Source organism: Nyctereutes procyonoides, unplaced genomic scaffold (assembly GCF_905146905.1).
Source record: "Nyctereutes procyonoides isolate TBG_1078 unplaced genomic scaffold, NYPRO_anot_genome, whole genome shotgun sequence".
Taxonomy (NCBI): domain Eukaryota; kingdom Metazoa; phylum Chordata; class Mammalia; order Carnivora; family Canidae; genus Nyctereutes; species Nyctereutes procyonoides.
In genome coordinates, this window is record NW_026575041.1 from 3,012,960 (window position 1) to 3,033,316 (window position 20,357).

The 20,357-nt window shown below is 39.8% G+C and overlaps 1 protein-coding gene across 4 annotated transcripts in view; it reads right to left on the reverse strand.

The window, feature by feature from the left end:
• Positions 1–20,357, reverse strand: part of C2CD3 (C2 domain containing 3 centriole elongation regulator) — a 146,828-nt gene that overhangs the window by 57,094 nt on the left and 69,377 nt on the right. For all 4 annotated transcript variants that reach the window (XM_055320669.1, XM_055320668.1, XM_055320672.1 and 1 more), the window contains 6 exons: positions 19,137–19,309; positions 17,671–17,794; positions 12,498–12,766; positions 12,268–12,357; positions 3,380–3,982; positions 26–364 (listed from right to left, as the gene is read on the reverse strand). In XM_055320669.1, the coding sequence (XP_055176644.1) occupies positions 26–364; positions 3,380–3,982; positions 12,268–12,357; positions 12,498–12,766; positions 17,671–17,794; positions 19,137–19,309 (1,598 nt within the window). The remainder of the gene's footprint in view (positions 1–25; positions 365–3,379; positions 3,983–12,267; positions 12,358–12,497; positions 12,767–17,670; positions 17,795–19,136; positions 19,310–20,357) is intronic.

Here is a 20,357-nt window from a genome sequence, read left to right on the forward strand (position 1 = left end):
GCCTAGAAAAGTAAATAGAGCATACCTTTTAAGCTCAAATGCATTGCTCTTTCCACTAGGATACTGACTGCAAAAGTTCCATCCAACTCAGCAGGGCCCTCCTGGGCTGGGCAGACTTCCCTTGTGGTGGTGTTGCAGGGGAGCTGGATGGAGGCAGGAGATTTCTGATAGCCAGGTGATGGAGAGAGCTGGGTCTCATTAGTCCTTCTGGGAAACTGTTCAGACTCACTGTGGCTGCTGCAGTCCACAGAATCCAGCTCAGGAGCAGGCCCAGGGTGTGGGGAAGGAGAGGAAAGAATCACATGAACTCGCAAGGCAGCTCCCGAGAGGTTGGAAGCATTTCGTCCGAATAGAGGATACACACCTGCAAGAGGATGGAGGAGAGTAAGTCCAAGCAAGCAGGAAACAAGAACACTCTCTAACCTTGGAGGTGAATCACTGAGAGCACTTGTTGTCCTCTTTCCCTTGACAGGCCTAACAGTCCCCAACATACCAATTTGTAAAAGAAACTGTGAAATTAGTATACTGTGGGAAAATTTTTACTTCCCTTTTCCCCAACACACTCTCTCTATTAATGGAAAGAAGTGAGAGCTCAAATTTTTTTTTAATTTTTATTTTTTTAAAGATTTTATTTATTTATTCCTGAGAGACAGAGAGAGAGAGGCAGAGACAAAGGCAGAGGGAGAAGCAGGCTCCATGCAGGGAGCCTGATGTGGGACTCGATCCCGGGACTCCAAGATCAGGCCCTGGGCTGAAGGCAGGCACTAAACCGCTGAGCCACGCAGGCGTCCTGAGAGCTCAGATTTGAAGCCAAATCCAAGTGACTACCAGGCAGAGTTGGTGTGGAAGAGTTTCATGTGCTGGAAGTGAGCAGACTTAGACGACTTCTGAATCTTTTTGAAAGTAAGATTTTTATTAAAACAGGAGTGGTGTGTCTTCTCTGCCACATGTCCCACTGGCTCTTGTCCTTAGCTGTCCTGGTGCTCAATTTAGCCTGTTTCAACAACTAAATATGTTTGGGCAGTAGCCCTGAAGATCATTCGGAAGTGAAATAAGAGGCTTTGGCACAGGAGGCAAGAAGGAAAAACAAGGGAATTAGTATTTGATGAGTGTTTTTCAGGTGTCAGAACCTGGGGGATTAGGTAACCTGCCAAGGTGATGTGACTATTCCAATAAGTGGCAGATTTAAACCCAGGGATCTGAACTTATAGGCTTCCTAGATATTAAAATGAGATTTAATTATATAGCAGAAGGCACTAAGAATTCTTTCAGAATCTCAAAGTTTGCTTTAATAGACTCATTTCAATTCGGGAAAATGGAGTTAATTGATTCACAGGAAGCAGTAAGATGAATTTTCCCTTTTTCTGTTTTTAGGTAACCTCTTTTCTTCTGATGCAACATGATAATTATCATCATTATCACAAGCAGAAAGTAAGGGCAGCAGAAGGGAAGATACCTAAAAGTAACACAGCTAAATCCTTACCCTCAAAAAACTCAACAGCTACTTGTAAGGATGGTTGGATGGATGACTGCATGGACTGCTTGACTCATTCAATAAGCAGATCAACTGCCACATCGTGTACAAAGCCCATTTATAAGAGAATAAAAAGCTTAGACTGATGGGATGTGGAGAAGCATGACAGAAATGGACAATCTGAAAAGTTAAATACTTCCTTTGTTATCACTCAATAAAAAGAGGTATTTGTGCTTGAGTTCTGATCCTTAAATCTTTATTCGTGTTCCAAACCTACTTTCTTCAGCAGAGTGAAGTTAAAACCCTGCCTTTATGAACTTTAGTTCAGGTGAGCTTTGCTTACTTCAAAGATTTTTTCTACAGGCTCTCTGAAGTGACTCTAGGCTCACCAGATAAAATAGAGCACATGGCATTTAATGAGGTGTTCAACAGAGCCAGAATTATACCTGCTAGGTCCAGAGAGAGCCAAAGAATCTGGGATGATCACCCAAATACACAGTCTTATTTAGCTTGCACCACCTTTTTTTTTGCGCCACCTTTTTAACAACAGAGCATAAGGCTTAAAATAGGGTTGTGACTCCGTTTCTTTAGCTATATAGTAGAGGAAATAACTAATCCTATAAGGAGTGTCCCAATGAATAAATACCGTATTTATAAAGAATCTAGTCTGGTCACCTTCAATTCATTCTGCATTACAGTTACTGGATATAGTCTTCTACAATGCAAAATTATCACTCTTCTATTCAGACCCTATTAGAATAACTTTCCATAGCTCTCAGATAAAAGTCCAGTACTCTTGTCTACCTTTTGAACTTGATCTCCTTATCATTTCCCATCCTATATCTCCTATGATCCAACAGTACCAAATTACTTATAGTGCCTAAAAGGTATCAACCTGCTTCATGCCTCTGTGCCTTCATGGGCTAGTCTCCTGTTTAGAATATCATTCTTTCCCTTTTCTTGGCTTATTCATAAATCCTTTGAAACACAAGTCAAGCATCATTTCTACTGAGATGTCATCCTTGAACCCAATGGATGTTGCACCCCTGTGCTCTGCAATACCACTGAGAATGCCTTTTCATAGTTCTAATGCTTCACTGTAATTGTTTATTTACTCTCTATTCTCCCATTGACTATTTCTTACTCATCTTTGAATTCCCAGAACCAAGTATATGTATCAAGTACTGAACAAAAGTTTAAAAGAAACCATGTAGCACATAATGCCACTTGTAAAATGTTACCTTTTTCCTTTCTGCCTTGTGAACCAGTTTATTATCTTGTATGTTTTCTTTTATGATTTCAAGATGTGCTGACCAGAGAGAGAGGATAACAGTCTCATCATCAGGTATGTTTTTCAGTGTATTTTAAAAACCAGCATTCTAGATTACCATATAGGTTCTTATACATGGGTTAAAGGCAGTCCTCCTCCAATTCACCCATTTTTATTTTACGTGTATTGAGTGCAATATTCTAGGCACTATTTTAGGTGCAAAAATCTGGTAAATTTGAATGTATTCTAAAGCTACAAAGTTCAGAGCTAGTTCTTAGACCTGTAGTGACCCTACCAAGATATATTGTCCCTAGGTAATGCCCTCTTGTAAGCAGCCAGTGGTCCTCTTTTTGAAAATTCTTCAGTTATAAGAAGCATTACTAAATTATTACTAATCTTTCAGCATACAATACTGGAAAAAAAAACAAAACAAAAAACACTTACTAGCTATGAGCCTGGGTAGTAATCTAACCTCTCTGAGTCTCCATCTTCATGACTATAAAATAGGTGTGTTACCTATCTCACCACACTGCTAGGAGGATCAAATAAAATAATGTGTGAGAGAGTACATCACATAGTGCTTATCACAGAGCAGGTGCTCAAACCACAGGAGCTAAGGCTGGTTCCTCACTTACCACTGACAGTTAATGTCCTTGCCGACGTCTCCCCAAGTCTGGCCAGGTCCACATAGGCTGAGCCAATCCAACTGTCCGTCTGGTGGGGCCTTTCCACACTGTCATTGCCATAAGCCCGCCACACTTGGATCTCTAATCTCTCTTCCCTGAAATACCAAAGCAGTGATGGGCCCCTAATGACTTCAGCTCTTTTGGATGCCTTGAAAGTAACCATGACCTGTTTTTTGTTTGTAGATTCCTTAGGCTTCTTGAGAGGGGTCCAGAAGGCTTCCTGATCATAGAGCTTGTAGCGGAGGTAGCAATATGTGTTCTTATGAATGTGGTTCTGGCCAGCAAGAAGCACACAATGGATGGGCAGCCAGAGCCTTGGGGTGGATATGGTAACAGTGGCTGGCTCCTCTTCATTCATCTTGACAAGATTCTTTAGGTTATTTTCAAAGTTCCAGCCCAATAGCTCAGCAGCTTCTAATACCCGCTCTCTATCTCCAGGATGTGTGAAGGTAACTGAAAGCTCTAGGCCACCCACAATTTTCTGCATGAGCTCCAAACCGTGTGGCAGGGCCCCATCTTCTGGCAAAATGATGGGATACCATCCTGTGATCCCTTATGGAAAAAAATAAGATTTTCAATTATTGTTTTAGTAAAAGGATTTACCCACTTCCTACTCAAGAGCCATCATCACCCTGGCCTGTGACAGAACTGAAAACATATACCCAAAGACCACTGGAATCTGTTTCATCTGATTACTGGAAGACAATGAGACCAGGTGGAAGAACAAAGGCCAAGAGTTGGAAGACCTTAGTTCTCTCCTAGCTTCAGCCCCAAACTAGTGGTTCAGTCTAGGTAAGTCACTAATTTCTCTCAGCCTTGGTTTCCTTACCTGACAAATAGGAAAATTAGTGCTAATCTTGCCCACCAAAGCTGTTATATCATCAAATGAGATAATGGTTTTGGAAGAGTCTGAAAAGTGCTATAAAAAATGTGAAATGGAGGAATAATAGTGGTCAAGCAGAAGCACCGTAGGCTCACCTTGTCCCACAAATATGCTAGATAACTATCAAATCTTCCTAAATACCTCAGAAATCAACCTGAAGACTGGTAGAACAAACGCCACAACTAAAGGTAGAGAAGAGGCCACTTCCAAGACACAGTTTGGGAGGGAAACGGACAGTGGCCGTTCCAGTGGAGAGGGAGCTATGGCCACAGAGAAGGACAAGAGACAGACTAGCACACAAGAGAGTGGATGGGGCGAAAGATGAATGGATAAAGAAGATGTGGTTTATGTATACAATGGAATATTACTCAGCCATTAGAAACGACAAATACCCACCATTTGCTTCAACGTGGATGGAACTGGAGGGTATTATGCTGAGTGAAGTAAGTCAATCGGAGAAGGACAAACAGTGTATGTTCTCATTCATTTGGGGAATATGAATAATAGTGAAGGGGAATATAAGGGAAGGGAGAAGAAATGTGTGGGAAATATCAGAAAGGGAGACAGAACATAAAGACTTCTAACTCTGGGAAATGAACTAGGGGTGGTGGAAGGGGAGGAGGGCGGGGGGTGGGGGTGAATGGGTGACGGGCACGGAGGGGGACACTTGACAGGATGAGCACTGGGTGTTATTCTGTATGTTGGTAAATTGAACACCAATAAAAATTAATTTATTAAAAAAAAAAAAGAGAGTGGATGGGGAAAATGAATTCCCATAGCAACTGGCTGGGAAAGTGAGAGGGACTGAATTTCTGAGCTCCTGCAGTGAGTGAGGCTTAAGGCCTAGAGTTTTAAAGGTCAGCATGCTGGGCTCTGAGCCTGGAGGGCATTGGGGCTGCTCTTGGAGAGAAGGCTGTAAACAGCCTGAGAATATAATGTAGAAACAGCAATCTGAAGAGCACTTGGAGCACACAGTGGGGAGGTTATATGCAAACCTAATGGTGATCATATACCAAAAACCACTAACAAATTTGCAAAGAATAAAGAGAAAGAAATCCAAATATACCATTAAAGAAAATCAGCAAGCCATGAAAGAAAGGATCGAAGAAAATCCTCAGAAAACAGCACAAAACAAATAATATGACAATAAATATATATCTATCATAATTACTTTGAGCATAAATATACTAGATGCTCCAATCAAAAGACAAAGAGTAACAGAATGGATAAAAAAACAAGACCTATTTATATGCTGCCTACAAGGCCCACAGAGGAGCACCCAAATACATGAAACAGTTAAAAACAAACATAAAGGAACTAATTGATAACAATAAAATAACATGAGCAGACTTTAACAGTCTACTTACATCAAGGGATAATCTAAACAGAAAATCAATAAGGAAACAATGCCTTTGAATGACCCACTAGAACAGATGGATTTAACAGACATATTTAGAACATTCCATCCTTAAACAGCAGCATACATATTCTTTTTAAGTGCACATGGAACATTCTCCAGAATAATTACCTAATAGGCCACAAAACAAGCCTCAACAAATTCAAGATCAGTCATATCATGCATCTTTTCTGACCACAACACTATGAAACTAGAAGTCAACCACAAAAATAAATGTGGAAAGAGAACAAAACACGGGAGGTTAATAAATGCTACTAAATAATACACGGGTCAACCAGGAAATAAAAGAAGAAATAAAAGTAGATGAAGGAGCTCCTGGGTGGCTCAGTAGGTTAAGCATCCATCTGCCTTCAGCTCGGGACATGATCCCAGGGTCCTGGGATTGAACCCGGCATCAGGTGCCCTGCTCAGTGGGAAAACTGTTTCTTCCTCTTCTTCCTCCCTTGCTCATGCGTTCTCTCTCTCTCTCAAATGAATACAAGAAATATTTTTTAAAAAAGTAGATGAAACAAATGAAAATGAAAACAAAATGATCCAAAAACTTTGGGATGCAGCAAAAACAGTTCTAAGAGGAAAGTTTATAACAATAAAAGCCTACCTCAAGAAGCAAGAAAAACCTCAAATAAACAACCTTATACCTAAGCTAGAAAAAAGAACAAAAAAAGAACGTAAAATCGGGACACCTGGATGGCTCAGCACTTCAGTGTCTGCCTTCTGCTCAGTGCGTGATCCTGGGGTCCCAGGATCGAGTCCCACATCGGACTCCCTGCATGGAACCTGCTTCTCCCTCTGCCTGTGTCTCTGCCTCTCTCTCTCTGTGCCTCTCATGAATAAATAAATAAAATCTTTTTTTTTTAAGATTTATTTTATTTTTTTTAATTAATTAATTAATTTATTTATGATAGTCACACACACAGAGAGAGAGAGAGAGAGAGAGGCAGAGACACAGGCAGAGGGAGAAGCAGGCTCCATGCAGGGACCCCGACGTGGGACTCAACCCGGGTCTCCAATATCAGGCCCTGGGCTGAAGGCGGCCCTTCAACTGCAGAGCCACCAGGGCTGCCTAATAAATAAAATCTTAAAAAAAAAAAGAAGAATGTAAAATCAGCAGAAGGAAGGAAATAATAAAGAATGGAATAGAAATAAATGATATAAGGGCAGCCCTGGTGGCGCAGCGGTTTGGTGCAGCTTGCAGCCTGGGGTGTGATCCTGGAGACCCGGGATCGAATCCCACATCGGGCTCCCTGCATGGAGCCTGCTTCTCCCTCTGTCTGTGTCTCTGCCTCTCTCTCTGTGTCTATGAATAAATAAATAAAATCTTTAAAAAAAAAAAGAAATAAATGATATAGAAACTAAAAATATAATAGATCAATGAAACCAAGAGATGGTTCCTTGGGAAAAAAAAATCAACAAAATTGGCAAGCATACAAAAAAGAAATAAAAGGTATCTGAATTGGTAAAGAAAAAAAAAAAGAAGAAAAAACCCCAAATTAGTAAAGAAGTAAAATTTTCACTATTTGTAGATGACATGATACTATCTAGAAAAAACCCTAGACTCCACCAAAAAACTGGTAGAACTGGGACGCCTGGGTGGCTCAGTGACTGAGTGCCTGCCTTGGCTCAGGGCATGATTCCGGGGTCCCAGGATGGAGTCCCACATTGGGCTCCCTGCAGGGAGTCTGTTTCTCCCTCTGCCTATCTATGTCTCTGCCTCTCTCTCTCTGTGTCTCTCTTGAAAAAATAAAAATCTTTAAAAAAGGGACGCCTGGGTGGCTCAGTGGTTGAGCATCTGCCTTTGGCCCAGGGCGTGATCTTGAGTCACAGGATGGAGTCCCCCCTCTGGTTCCCTGCATGGAGCCTGATTCTCCCTCTGCCTGTGTCTCTGCCTCTCTTTCTGTGTCTCTCACTAATAAATAGATAAAATCTTTAAAAAAAAAATCTTAAAAAAAACCCAAAACTGGTAGTGTGGGACCCAGAAAATTGAACAAAAATCCCCTACCCCTGGACAAGCAGAGCAGGACTAACTCCATTTTGTGCTGCACCTGCCACCTCCTGTATCACCCCCACCAGACCTGCTTATTGCGTAAGGCGCTGCCCCACCCTAGTCTAGCCACTGGGCACACCCTTATGGGAAATCGGCTCATAACAATGTAACCCCGCGTTGTGCCCGCCAAAACTGCGAGCGCCTATTCTGACCAAAGTAATAGGCCAGTTCAAATAGATACTATAGGGTAAAATGTAATTCAATTGGCCACCTGCGTGTGGACCGACATGACTGTGCAAGTCTGCGTATGTTACAATCCTACTGGCCCCTATAAAGCTGCTACGCCTCTTAGCCTCAGGGTCCAAGTCCCTGCTCCGCTGTGTGTGTCGGGTATACTTGGACCCAAGCTCGAGCTTGTAAATAAACCCTCGTGTGTTTGCATTGGTGTCGGTTCCTTGGTGGTTTCTCGGATTTGCAATCTTGGGCACAACAGTAGAACTGATAAAATGAATTCAGTTAAGTTGCAGGATACAAAATCAATGTATAGAAATCTGTTGCCTGCCTGCCTTCCTCCCTCCCTTTCTCTTTCCTTCTTTTGTTCGCTTGTTTGTTCATTTATAGGTCAACACAGGGCTTTTTAAAGTAGCCCAATGCAGGGCTTAAAATCACGACCCTAAGATCAAGACCTGGGCTGAGATCAAGATCGGATGCTTAACCAACTGAGCCACTCAGGCACTTCTGTTGAATTTCTATACAACAATAATGAAGCAACAGAAAGAGAAACTAAGAAAATAATCCTATTTATAATTGCACCGAAATAATAAGGTACTTAGGAATAAACCTAACCAAAGAGGTAAAAAATCTATACTCTGAAAACTATAAAATATTGATGAAGGACACCTGGGTAGCTCAGCGGTTGAGCATCTGCGTTTGGCTCAGGGCATGATCCCTGGATCTGGGATCAAGTCCCCCATCAGGCTCCTGGCAGGGAGCCTGCTTTTCCCTCTGCCCGTGTTTCTGCCTCTCTCTATGTGTGTCTCTCATGAATAAATAAATAAAAATCTTAAAAAATATATTGATGAAAGAAACTGAAGACAACACAAAGACATGGAAAGACATTCCATGCTCATGGATTGAATGAATATTGTTAAAATGTCTATACTACTCAAAGCAATACACATTCAATGCAATCCCTATTAAAACACCAATAGCATTTTTCACAGGACTAGAATAAACAATCCTAAAATTTGTATGGAACTAGAAAAGACCCTGAATAGCCAAAGCAATCCTGAAAAAGAAAAGCAAAGTTGGAGGCATCACAATTCTAGACCTGAAGTTATATTACAAAGTAGTAACCAAAACAATATGGTACTGGCACAAAAATAGATATATATGTCACTAGAGCAAAACAGAAAACCCAGACAATAAACCCAAAATTATAACATCAATTAATCTTTGACAAAGCAGGAAAGAATATCCAATAGGAAAAAGACACAATTCAACAAATGATGTTGGGAAAACAGGACAGCAGCATGCAGAAAAATGGAACTGGACCACTTTCTTATGCCATACAGAACAATAAGTTAAAAATGGATTAAAGACATGAAACTGCAAAAATCCTAGAAGAGAACATAGGCAGTAACCTCTTTCAAATTGACTGTAGAAACCTTTTTCTAGATACGTCCACTAAAGCAAGGGAAACAAAAGCAAAATAAACCATTGGGACTACATCAAAATAAAAAGCTCCAAAACAGTGAAAGAAACAATCAACAAAACTAAAAGGCAATCTATTGAATGGAAGAAGACAATTACAAATGACATCCTGCTAAAAAGTTAGTATCCAAAGTATACACAGAACTTACACAACTCAATACCCAAAAAACAAATACTTCAATTAAAAAATTGACAGAAGATATGAGCAGACATTTCTTCAAAGAAGATATCCAGATGGCCAGGAGAGACATGAAAAGATGTTTATTATTACTTACAAATGAAAATAACAATGAAGTATCACCTCACACTTGTCAGAATGGCTAAAATCAACAACACAAGAAACAACAGGTGGTGGTGAGGCTGTGGAGAAAAAGGAACCCTTATGCACTGTAGGTAGGAATGCAAACTGGTGCAGCCACTGTGGAAAACAGTGTGGAGTTCCTCAAAAGTTTAAAACAGAACTCCCCTATGATTGAGGAATCGCATTACTTGGTATTTACCCAAAGAATACAAAATTACTAATTCAAAGGGATACAGTGCACTTCTATGTTTACAGTAGTACTATTTAAGATAGCCAAGATATGGAAGCAACACACATGTAGATTGACAGATGAATGGATAAAGAAGATGTGAATGAAATCTTGCCTTTTGCAATGACATAGATAGAGCTAGAAAATATAATGCTAAGTGAAATAAGTCAGAGAAAGGCAAATACCAAAGGATTTCACTCATATGTGGAATTTAAGAAACAAAGCAAATGAGCAAAGGGAGAAAAAGAGAGAGAGAGAGAAACCAAGAAACAGACTCTTAACTATACAGAACAAACAGATGGCACCATGGTGGAGGGGAGGAGGGAGATGGGTTAAATAGGTGGTGGGGATTAAGGAGTGTACCTGTCATTATGAGCAGAGGGTAATATATGGAATTGTTGAATCACTATATTGTACACCAGAAACTAATATAACACTGTATGTTAAACTATGTAGAACTAAAATAAAAACTTTTAAAGAAAGATGTGGTAATATATACACAATGGAATATTATTCAGCCATAAAAAGAATAAAATCTTCCCATTTGCAATGACATGGATGGGACTAGAGAGTATAATGCTAAACAAAATAAGTCAGAGAAAGACAAATATATGATTTCACTCATACGTGGAATTTAAGATACAAAATAAATGAGCAAAGGAAAAAAAAGAGAAGAAGATAAATCAAGAAACAAACTCTTAATTATAGAGAACAGACTGATGGTCACCAGAGGGGAGGTTGATGGAGAGATGGGTGAAATAGGTGATGGGGATTAAGGACTGCACTTGTGATAAGCACACGGTGATATATGCAAGTGTTGAGTCACTACATTGTACATCTGAACCTAATAGTATACTGTATGTTAAAAAGCTAGCCTCATGATCCATGGCACAATTCACTTCTCCAGCCCTCAGTTTCTTCATCAGCAAAATGAGTAAATTGGGCCTACAAAAACCCTCCTGAATCTATGAATGCATAATTCAGTACTGTGTCTATATAAGGGATGGAAAAGAGGAGGAATACAATGAGAGGAAATAAAAACTTGCCTATATCCCAATTCATTCCACTTGAGCCTATTAAAACACACACACATCATTTAGGAAAAAAAGTGAAATGTTGTTAACATGTCATAAATACAGTAGAAAAGGCATGGTTCAGGAGATCCAGGGTCTAGTCCCAGGTCTTCCACTATAGGAACTGCCATTAGTGGACATATATCAGGGACCAGGCATTAGATTTCAAAATAATAAAAGCTCCTCTTTCTTGAGTATCCACTGTGTCAGATATACTCTTAGTGCTTCATATATAACACTTCATTTAATTCTCCTGATAACTGGAATAATCTCTATTTTACAGATGATAAAAGGGAAACTCAGAGACCTGCCCAAATTACTATAGCTACCACATTGTACAAATAAGTGACATAAGTGAGAAACCCTACATACCAAGTTGTACAGGCTTTTCTCTGGAAGGCGCATAGAAAATACCTATTAGAGTATTGCTCAAATTTTAATTCACAATTACATTTGGGAGATGTGTGGTGTAATTCTGGAAACTAGATTACACAATCCTAGGGAGGAGGATGTGCAAGAGAAAAAAAGCTGACATTTCTGAGTGCCTACTCTGTGTCCAGTACCTTATACATCTGATTTCATCAACTCTTACTTGGTAGACTTGTTAGGATTAACTATCTCCATAAGAAAACTGAGGCCCAGAAAGATCAAGGTCACTGAGATAGCATTAAGTAGGACAGGACCATTATATCCAGATGCCTTGGTGGCTGTCCTCTATGTTTATTCCTTCCGCAGTAAGAGAGGAGGGCACAGTAAAAAAGAATAGAGGAATCTGGATTTGATTTCCACTGCTGCTACTCACTAGTTGTGTGGTTTTGGCAAATCGCTTAAACTCTGTGAGCCTAAGTTTCCTCATCTGTAAAACAAAAATAGTAAGATCTTGTATCCCACCAAGCAGGGTTATAATGAGGTTCACATAATACCTGAGAAAATATTTCACAAAATGCTACATAATGTAATGGGTATCATCATATTTATTATTTGTAGCACCACCACTATTATCATCATCTTTCCTGGAGTAAGATGACAGTCCAAAGCTTTGAGTTACTTTACTTTGTTAAGAGACTTTTGAAATGATTAGGAAATGACTTCTGACGTACCTGGGAGAATTCAAAAGCATTTGTTAGGGGTCATATTTTCTTCTGCATATCTTACAAGGGAGCCATGCAAGATGATCTCTTGTAGGAAAGTAAATGAGAAGGGGTAGAATTAGAAAGTGATAATCCAGGATCCTTACCAGATCTCTTGACCAGCAGCTCTTTTGTTGGAACCTTTACTACTCCAAGCAGATAATCTCTGAATGACCGAATACTGGTTATATCACTGGCTGAAAAATCAAACAAAATAGAGAAATTAATTAGGGCTTTACTGACCAAAGGGCTAAAAATTTCAACATGTATTTTCTAGAGTTATACCACTCAAAACAGAGCCCCTTTTAATTCTGATTGTGAGTCATTTGGTGCTCACCTGACTTGGTATCTTCATGATAAATAGCAAAAGTGACCTCTGCAAATTCCAACAGTTCTGCCAGGAAACAGGCCTCTCCACTGCAATGCTGAGTCACCAAGTTACATGGAAACTCAACATGATGGGAGAACTCAGGGCAGAAGGAACAGGCTACAGGGCGGGTTCGGCGCTGCTCTCCTTTGGGCAGGAAGGAGAGATGAGTGGTGACAAAGGAATTGACCCCAACTGTGGCACTGAACTGTAGAGCGGGTTCCTGTTCAGCCAAAGCCCTGTTAGGGGAGAAGGTAGGGAAGGTAGTATCAGAAGTCAGCTGGATTGCCTAGGGTACGGGAAGACAACATTCACCTGTTTACCAGAGTGCCACTCCAAGGACACTCCAATTGTACTGTCAATGACCTTCAGCCAAAGACTACCAGGGAGCAATGGTAGTTGAACAAGTTGGTTTTACTGTTCATTATGATGAGAAAGAACATACACCAAGGGGAATCATGGGGAATTTTTGTACAAAGGTATCAAAAAGGACTTATACAGCACTAGATTCATGTTAGCAAACTTTGTTCAAGAAGTGGGGCTTTGGCGTTGGGCTCCCGGCATGGAGCCTGCTTCTCCCTCCTCCTGTGTCCCTGCCTCTCTCTCTCTCTCTCTATCACGAATAAATAAATAAATAAATCTTAAATTAAAAAAAAAAAAAAGAAGAAGTGGGGCTTTGCTCTGGATTGCTGTTCTGATGAATCCTACCTAAAAGGAGGGAAGATTACAATAAGACTAAAGCTGTAATTAGTAAAGCAGCAGTGATCAGTCATTTTAGCCAGGATGAGGGGATGTTAGGTATTTTTGTGATTTTCATAATGACCTTGTTTTGGTTTGTAACTAGACAAGATTACAGAGTAACTTTATTTTTGTCTCACTTCATCATGGTTGCAAAGCAGCTTTGTCTGATGTTGGTGTTCTGTGAGATTGTTTGTGCTCAGCACGAAAACATCAAGCCCAGCTCCAAGTGTCAGACCAGTTCCCAGATGTCTTTGGGGGCTGTTTTTGTCTTGTTCAGTATAGACAGAATTTATCCATCTTTAACTGATACTCATAAAGAGTTGTCAATTCTCTCGTGCATGAATATAGTATGAGACAATTTCCCTTATCCCAACTTTCCCAAGAGTATAAAATTGACATTTAGACAAAGAGGTTGTCTCTTTTTATATACTTTTTAATTTTTTTTTTTTAAGGAAGGTCAACACCCAACGTGGGGCTTGATCTCATGACTGTGAGATCAAGAGTCCTATGCTCTACCAATGAGCCATCCAGGCACGCCAAAGAGGTCACCTCTTTTTGAAGGATTTCCTTTTTTTTTAATTTTTATTTTTTTATTTATGATAGGCACACAGTGAGAGAGAGAGAGAGGCAGAGACACAGGCAGAGGGAGAAGCAGGCTCCATGCACCGGGAGCCCGACGTGGGATTCGATCCCGGGTCTCCAGGATCGCGCCCTGGGCCAAAGCAGGTGCTAAACCGCTGCGCCACCCAGGGATCCCTTGAAGGATTTCCTGATAGCCCCAAAGGAGATTTAAGGGGTGTCTTCTTTATTTTACTTGGTATACATTAGTAGAGGGTAGTAATCCAGAGTTAACAGATCTGGGTTTTAATCTTGGCTCTATCATTTAATCAAATGTGTGACCTTGCACAAGTTACTCACACTCTTCCAAGTTTCACTGTCCTCTTTGCTAAAATGAGGACAGCATAAGGATACAACAAATACTAAAGATGTATGTGTAATTATATGCTTACTGCATTTTCATTTCTAATGAAATTAACCTAAAATCCTCATTAATAGATTAGTGTATTTCTACACAACAGCATAGTCTGAAATATATATTATGCACAGGAAAAATGAGACGGAAATAAATCAAATGCCAGTAGTGGCTAAAAAAACAAGGATAACAAGGAGCATTGTAAAAATTATAGTAGATAATGTATACAAAGTCTGTGGGTAATGAAAGGACTTTTTGTTTTTTATTTATTTTTAATTAAAAAAATTTTTTTAAAGATTTTATTTGTTTATTCATGAGAGACAGAGAGAGAGAGAGAGAGAGAGAGATACAGAGAGAGAGAGAGAGAGAGAGAGAGAGAGAGAGAGGCAGATACCTAAGCGGAGAGAGAAGCAGGCTCCATGCAGGAGTCTGATGTGGGATTCAATGCCGAGACTCCAGGATCATGCCCTGAGCCAAAGGCAGACATTCAACTGCTGAGCCACCCAGGCATCCCTATTTTTTATTTTTTTTTTAAATTTGAGACACAGAGAGAGCACTAGCAGAGGAAGTTGCAGAAGGAGAGGGAGAAGCAGGCTCCCTGCTCAGGGATGTAGGGCTGATCCTAGGATTCTAGGGTCATGATCTGAGCCAAAGGCTTACTCTTAACTGACTAAGCCACCCAGGCACCCCTGAAAGGACTCTTAATTGGAAACTCTCAGAGATGGCAGTGAAGGAAAGAAAGGTTTGGACCCAAAATCCAGCCTTAATTCATTCACTCAATAATTATTTCTTGAGCATCTACTCTGTGTATCATGCCCTGGGCTCAGAGCTAGATACAAAAAGCAGCAAAATAATTATATTTACCCTCGTGGGACTTAAAAAGTAATGCAGCAGGGCCACTGCTGTCAATCAAGTGCCTATCTATATCTACATCTATACCTAGACTGTAATATCTCTTCCTTTGATCCAATTATCTCTTCACTAGTACTTCATCAGCAAATCAATGAACCCATGTATATTCATAGAAGTTTCCACTCATTCTCAGTTAAACATCAGGTTAGTTAAAAGACTCAAGTGAATAAGAAAGAAAGGAGTTGGCCTACATAGTATCAGAAAGACCACTGGCACTTAAGATGAGGGTTGGTATTTCTCTCTCCCTCTCTCCTTTTTAAAAGATTCATTTATTTATTTTAGAGAGAGAGTGAGCACACGCAGATGGAGGGGAAGAGGGAAAGAATCTCAAAGAAGACTCCCTGCTGAGCAGACAGTCCTATGTGGGCCTTGATCCCAAGATCCTTAGATCATGACCTGGGCTGAAGTCAAGAGTCAGATGCTTAACCGACTGAGCCACCCAGGTGCCCTGGGAGTTGGTGTCTCTTGTAAAGAGAAGGCTGACTTCAGAGCACCTGCTCTCTGGATACCAATAATTCCTTTCTTTAATAAGATGCAAAATAAAACTAATTTCTGATTTTACTATATTTTGCTGGCTAACAAAGGTAATGTTAATTATGGAACTAATCAGTTGTATGTTAGTAGTTTATAAAGTGACTTCATAACTGTTAATCTTATACTGATCCTTATAAAATCAGGAAAGGTGTTCATAATTTCCATTTTTTGGATGAAGAAACTTAGACCCAGAGATGTAAAGAAACTAGCCCAAGATAACGCACAGCTAGTGTGAGATGCAGGTGGGACCAGAAGCCAAGGGATCCAATTTCTAGTGATATTCTGTTTCCGTTATACCTTGTTTGTCTCATATTCTGTAGGATTTCCCCAACCAGGGGAATATAGTGTCAGAACTGGCCTGGCTTCTTACCCTTCCTTCTTGCAACGGTAACACAGACCAAATGCAGGGCTTACAACAAACTGCCTGCCATCTGATCTGACCTACTCCATGATCCACAGAGAGAGTAACTAGTGAGTTTCTCATCTATGATGCAGTGTCTTAGACATCTACTGAGTATCTAAATGCCAAGTCCGTCTCTGACAATTAAGTAGTGGTTAATTTAACACCATATTTGCAGATTCTGACCTTGGCTGGGTCTTACACAGAACAAGTACTCCACAGACACAAGTTTCATGCCTCTGTGAATTTGCACCTGTTCTTCCCTTTGAATAGTTTTCAGTTCTCCTGGGCATTTTGATAACTTACTCTTCTTTCAAGACTGAGATTAAGAAGGGCTCTGAGTGCCAAGTTGAGCAGGTTAGAGCTTATCCTGTGAACCAGCAGTCCCTAAAGTAGAGTGTGTACGGTTAACTTAAGGGGCATCGGAAGAAAATATTAAAACTTCTATATTTGTTATCTCATATGTTAAAGTTTTATATACGCTTGTTATTTTATAGTATATTTAATAAATTATAATACATGAAAATGATTTACACATGAATAAGTACAGTTATTTAGAAGATATGCTAAACTTTTATTTTTCTGTTAATAGGAATGCACAATTAAAATTAGACCAGTTACTGACAATGGGAAACCATCAAAAGTTTTTCTTTTTAAAGATTTTATTTATTTATTCATGGGAGACACACAGAGGCAGAGATCAGAGGGAGAAGCAAGCAGGCTCCCTGCGGGGTGCCTGATGTGGGACTCCATCCTAGGACCCTAGGATCACACCCTGAGCCGAAGGCAGATGCTCAAGCACTGGAGCCTGCATTTCTCCCTCTCCCTCAGCCGTTCTCCCTGCTTATGTTTGCTCTCTAAAATAAATAAATAAATAAATAAAATCTTAAAAAAATAAAAAAGACAAAGGACAAAGTGCCACTTCCATCTACATGTAAGAAGAGATAAAGGAAGGCTGCAAAGAAGCTACCAAGCCAAAAGAAAACAGGAGTGTGTTTAGTGGACAAGAAGAAGAATATTCAAGGTAGAGAGAAGTATGAACAAAGGCCTGAAGGAGATAAAAGAGAGCCATGCTGTTTATACACAGCAACAGTGTTCCAGGCAGAAAAAATAGCAAGACAAATTACCTGAGGGGGAAATGAGCTTGGTGTGTTCAGAAGCAATAAAGCCAGTGGTTGAAGTAGAGTAAGCAGAGGGGAGATGAGCAGGAGAAGATAAAGTAATAAAGATAAAAAGGAGCCAGATCATGTGGGGTCTCATAGCCATTTCTAGTAGTTTGACTTTTACTTTGAATGAGATGAAAAGTCACTGATGGATTTTAAGTAAAGGTGTGTCAAGGTCTGCCTTATGTTTTCATAGGCTCACCGGTTTCCGTGTTGAAAACAGACTGAAGGGGTAGAAGCTAGAAAAATGAGAGGTGAAGTAGTAAAGTTTGCTACTCACACATACTCTTACATGCTTTCTTAAGAGAAACCTTAATGAACTGGAAACTGTACACAAGGAAGTTTTACATAGCTGAGCCTCATATACTATGTGGATTATAATGGAAAAAGATGAGGATTGCTTTTCAGAGGTGGACTTACTTGGCTGCTGCTTGCAGACCACAGGCTCTGATAATCTGGACTGAGATAGAGACAGCTCGGGCAGCAAGAACTCCCTCTGCTGTCCTGGGAGTACGCCTGTACCTTAGGCCCACATCCAGTAAACCTAAAGGATGAGGGGAAAAAGAAAAAGATAAAAAGATTAGTTGGAACAGTTTCTGTTGTATCAAATCCCAAGTCCTGGTCAAAAGGAAGAGGATAAACAGTACAATCCTAATGAACAAGTGACTTTAGCAGTGAGATAAAATGTCCATGGCCAGAATCACTTCATATTATTGTACTTTATGATGAGTAAAGGCAGAACAAAAGTTACTATTTTCACTTTACATACAAAAAACTATGGCTCAGAGACTGAAATGCTTGCCAAAATCACACAACTATCAGAGGCAGAACTTAATTTCAGATTTTTTAAGCTCCCAGTTATTATTATTATTTTTTAAGATTTTAAATTCACATTTGAGAGAGAGAGAGAGAATGGGGGGTGGGTAGTGGGAGAGGCAAAGGGAGGAGAAGCAGACTCCCTACTAAGCAGGAAGCTCAACACAGGGCTCAATCCTAGGACCTAGAGATCATGACCTGAGCCAAAAACAGACACTTAGCCAACTGAGACACCCAAGTGGCCCTAAACTCTCAGTTATTTTTATAGAATTGAGATGGATTCCACTTCTCTTCTTTTTTAAACTTTTAAAAGGTTTTCACACTTACATTTCTATTATCCTTTTACTACTACCACCCAAAACACCCTTTATATGCCCTTTATAAAAATTCTACCTTTCTATTATCATATTTCCGAGAAAGCTTTAAGAAATAAATGACAAACTGATCAGTGACAGTCTGGAGGAATAACTTAATCTTAGTCATGGTAAAATAAAAACTTTTGCTTTGGCAGATACTCTCAAGCAAGCAAGTATAGTAGGAGGCCAAGTCTACATACCTGGAGGTCATCCTACTGAAACAATTAGGATGTAATTTAAAACTCCAAATTCTAATGAATCTCTTTCAACTTTAAATCTTAACCTCTTCCTTTCTTACAGTGAATTCTCAGTTCATGCTAATTGTATTCCACCAATCCCATATCTGCACATGTTGCCCCGGAATTATTAATAATTGTCTGAGCACACCTTACATAACACTTAGGACTTATGCTGTGAGGCTTCTTAAATGCTTGCTAAAGTTAAAGGTGAAATGAGACAAGCCACATTTATACAGACAGGCCATGGAAATATGAATTTTCTAAAATTGTAGACAAAATTTGCATATAACACACTCATTCATTTTTCTAAAAGAAGGTAGATCATAGTTTTCATTAGATTCTTTTTTTTTTTTCGTTTTCAGTAGATTCTTAAAAAGGTAAGTCTCACAAAATATGAAGAGTCTGTATTTACAGAGAAAAGGGATATTTATGTATATGGAATTCGAAAGGGAGAGACAAAGCAGTCTTCAATTACCTGATGACTGGTTTCTCAGTTCTTTCCTATTTTCAAGCCTGGGGGTTAAAGGGAGATTAAAGGTCTGTATTCCCACATCCTCACGGTGCTGCATGGTTACCATGGCACAGATCCTTGATAATGGCAAGGTTCCTCTGGCAACCATCTGGTCTCTCACGTTGGGATAATAGTATCTGTAAGCCACAAAAGCACAAGCTGTGAGTTAGAAGAATTAGGTGGAAAAACGATTCAGTTTGCCCAAGGTATCAGCTTTTGGTATTGAGTTATCCTTGAAGCCTGGTCTGTATTTGTGGTATACAGCTGTGGTTTTGTCTGCTGGATTTATTGCCCATCATGTGGAGGAGGAACTCCATAAATTATACTCTGGGTTCAGAACAAAGCCCAGCTCCCTACAAACTGGTTATCTGCATCTGACTTGGACTTCTGGGAGTAGCCACTTTGAGAGCATTCACCCTGTAGCAGCAAAACTGGTTCTAAGTGGAGCAGTCCCAATCTCTTCTATGGCTTAAGGCCTAAGTCCCTTAAACTTAAAGGATCAGTTAGTAGCTACCATACTTCTTTTGACATTCCTAAGAATGCCAAAACATTCCATTCTTTTATCAGTTTTAAATCAAACCTAAATTCATCTGACTTTTTAGGAAAAATTTCTGGCAAGTGAATGGTACTCTTCCCTAGTTCTGTTCTGGATGCTCTATCTTCTTTTATATCTATACTTTGTCATTTTTGTTGGTTTCTTGGGAGTAGGAATGTAAAGGAGGCTGAGCATCTGTATTCATGTAAAGTCTGTGACATGAGTGGATCTATATTTTATGAAGGCTACTCTTTTGGTGGTGGGAAGAATGGATTATAAGAAGTAAGTCTAGAGGTGGGGAGACCAGTCAGGAGGCTTCAGTAATTTAGCCATGATATGATAAGGGTGAACCAAATAAGGCAGTAATAGGAGAAAACAGGTGACCAAAATATTTAAGAGCAGTAGGAAGTAAAACTGATAGAATTTCACTTCCAAATGTAATAAGTGGTTAGAAGCATGAGATACAACTGTTCCCAAGAGCCTAATTATTCAGCAGATTTCAGTAAAATCTGGAGAAGAGTCACTAACAAACCAGATGATATAAAATAAGTAGTAGGAATTGCTTCACTTTCTTACAATTCAACCTAAGCTGTCAAAGGAAGCATGCTCTGTGATTCTGTACTTCCTTCCTAGGTACAAAATTGGTTTCA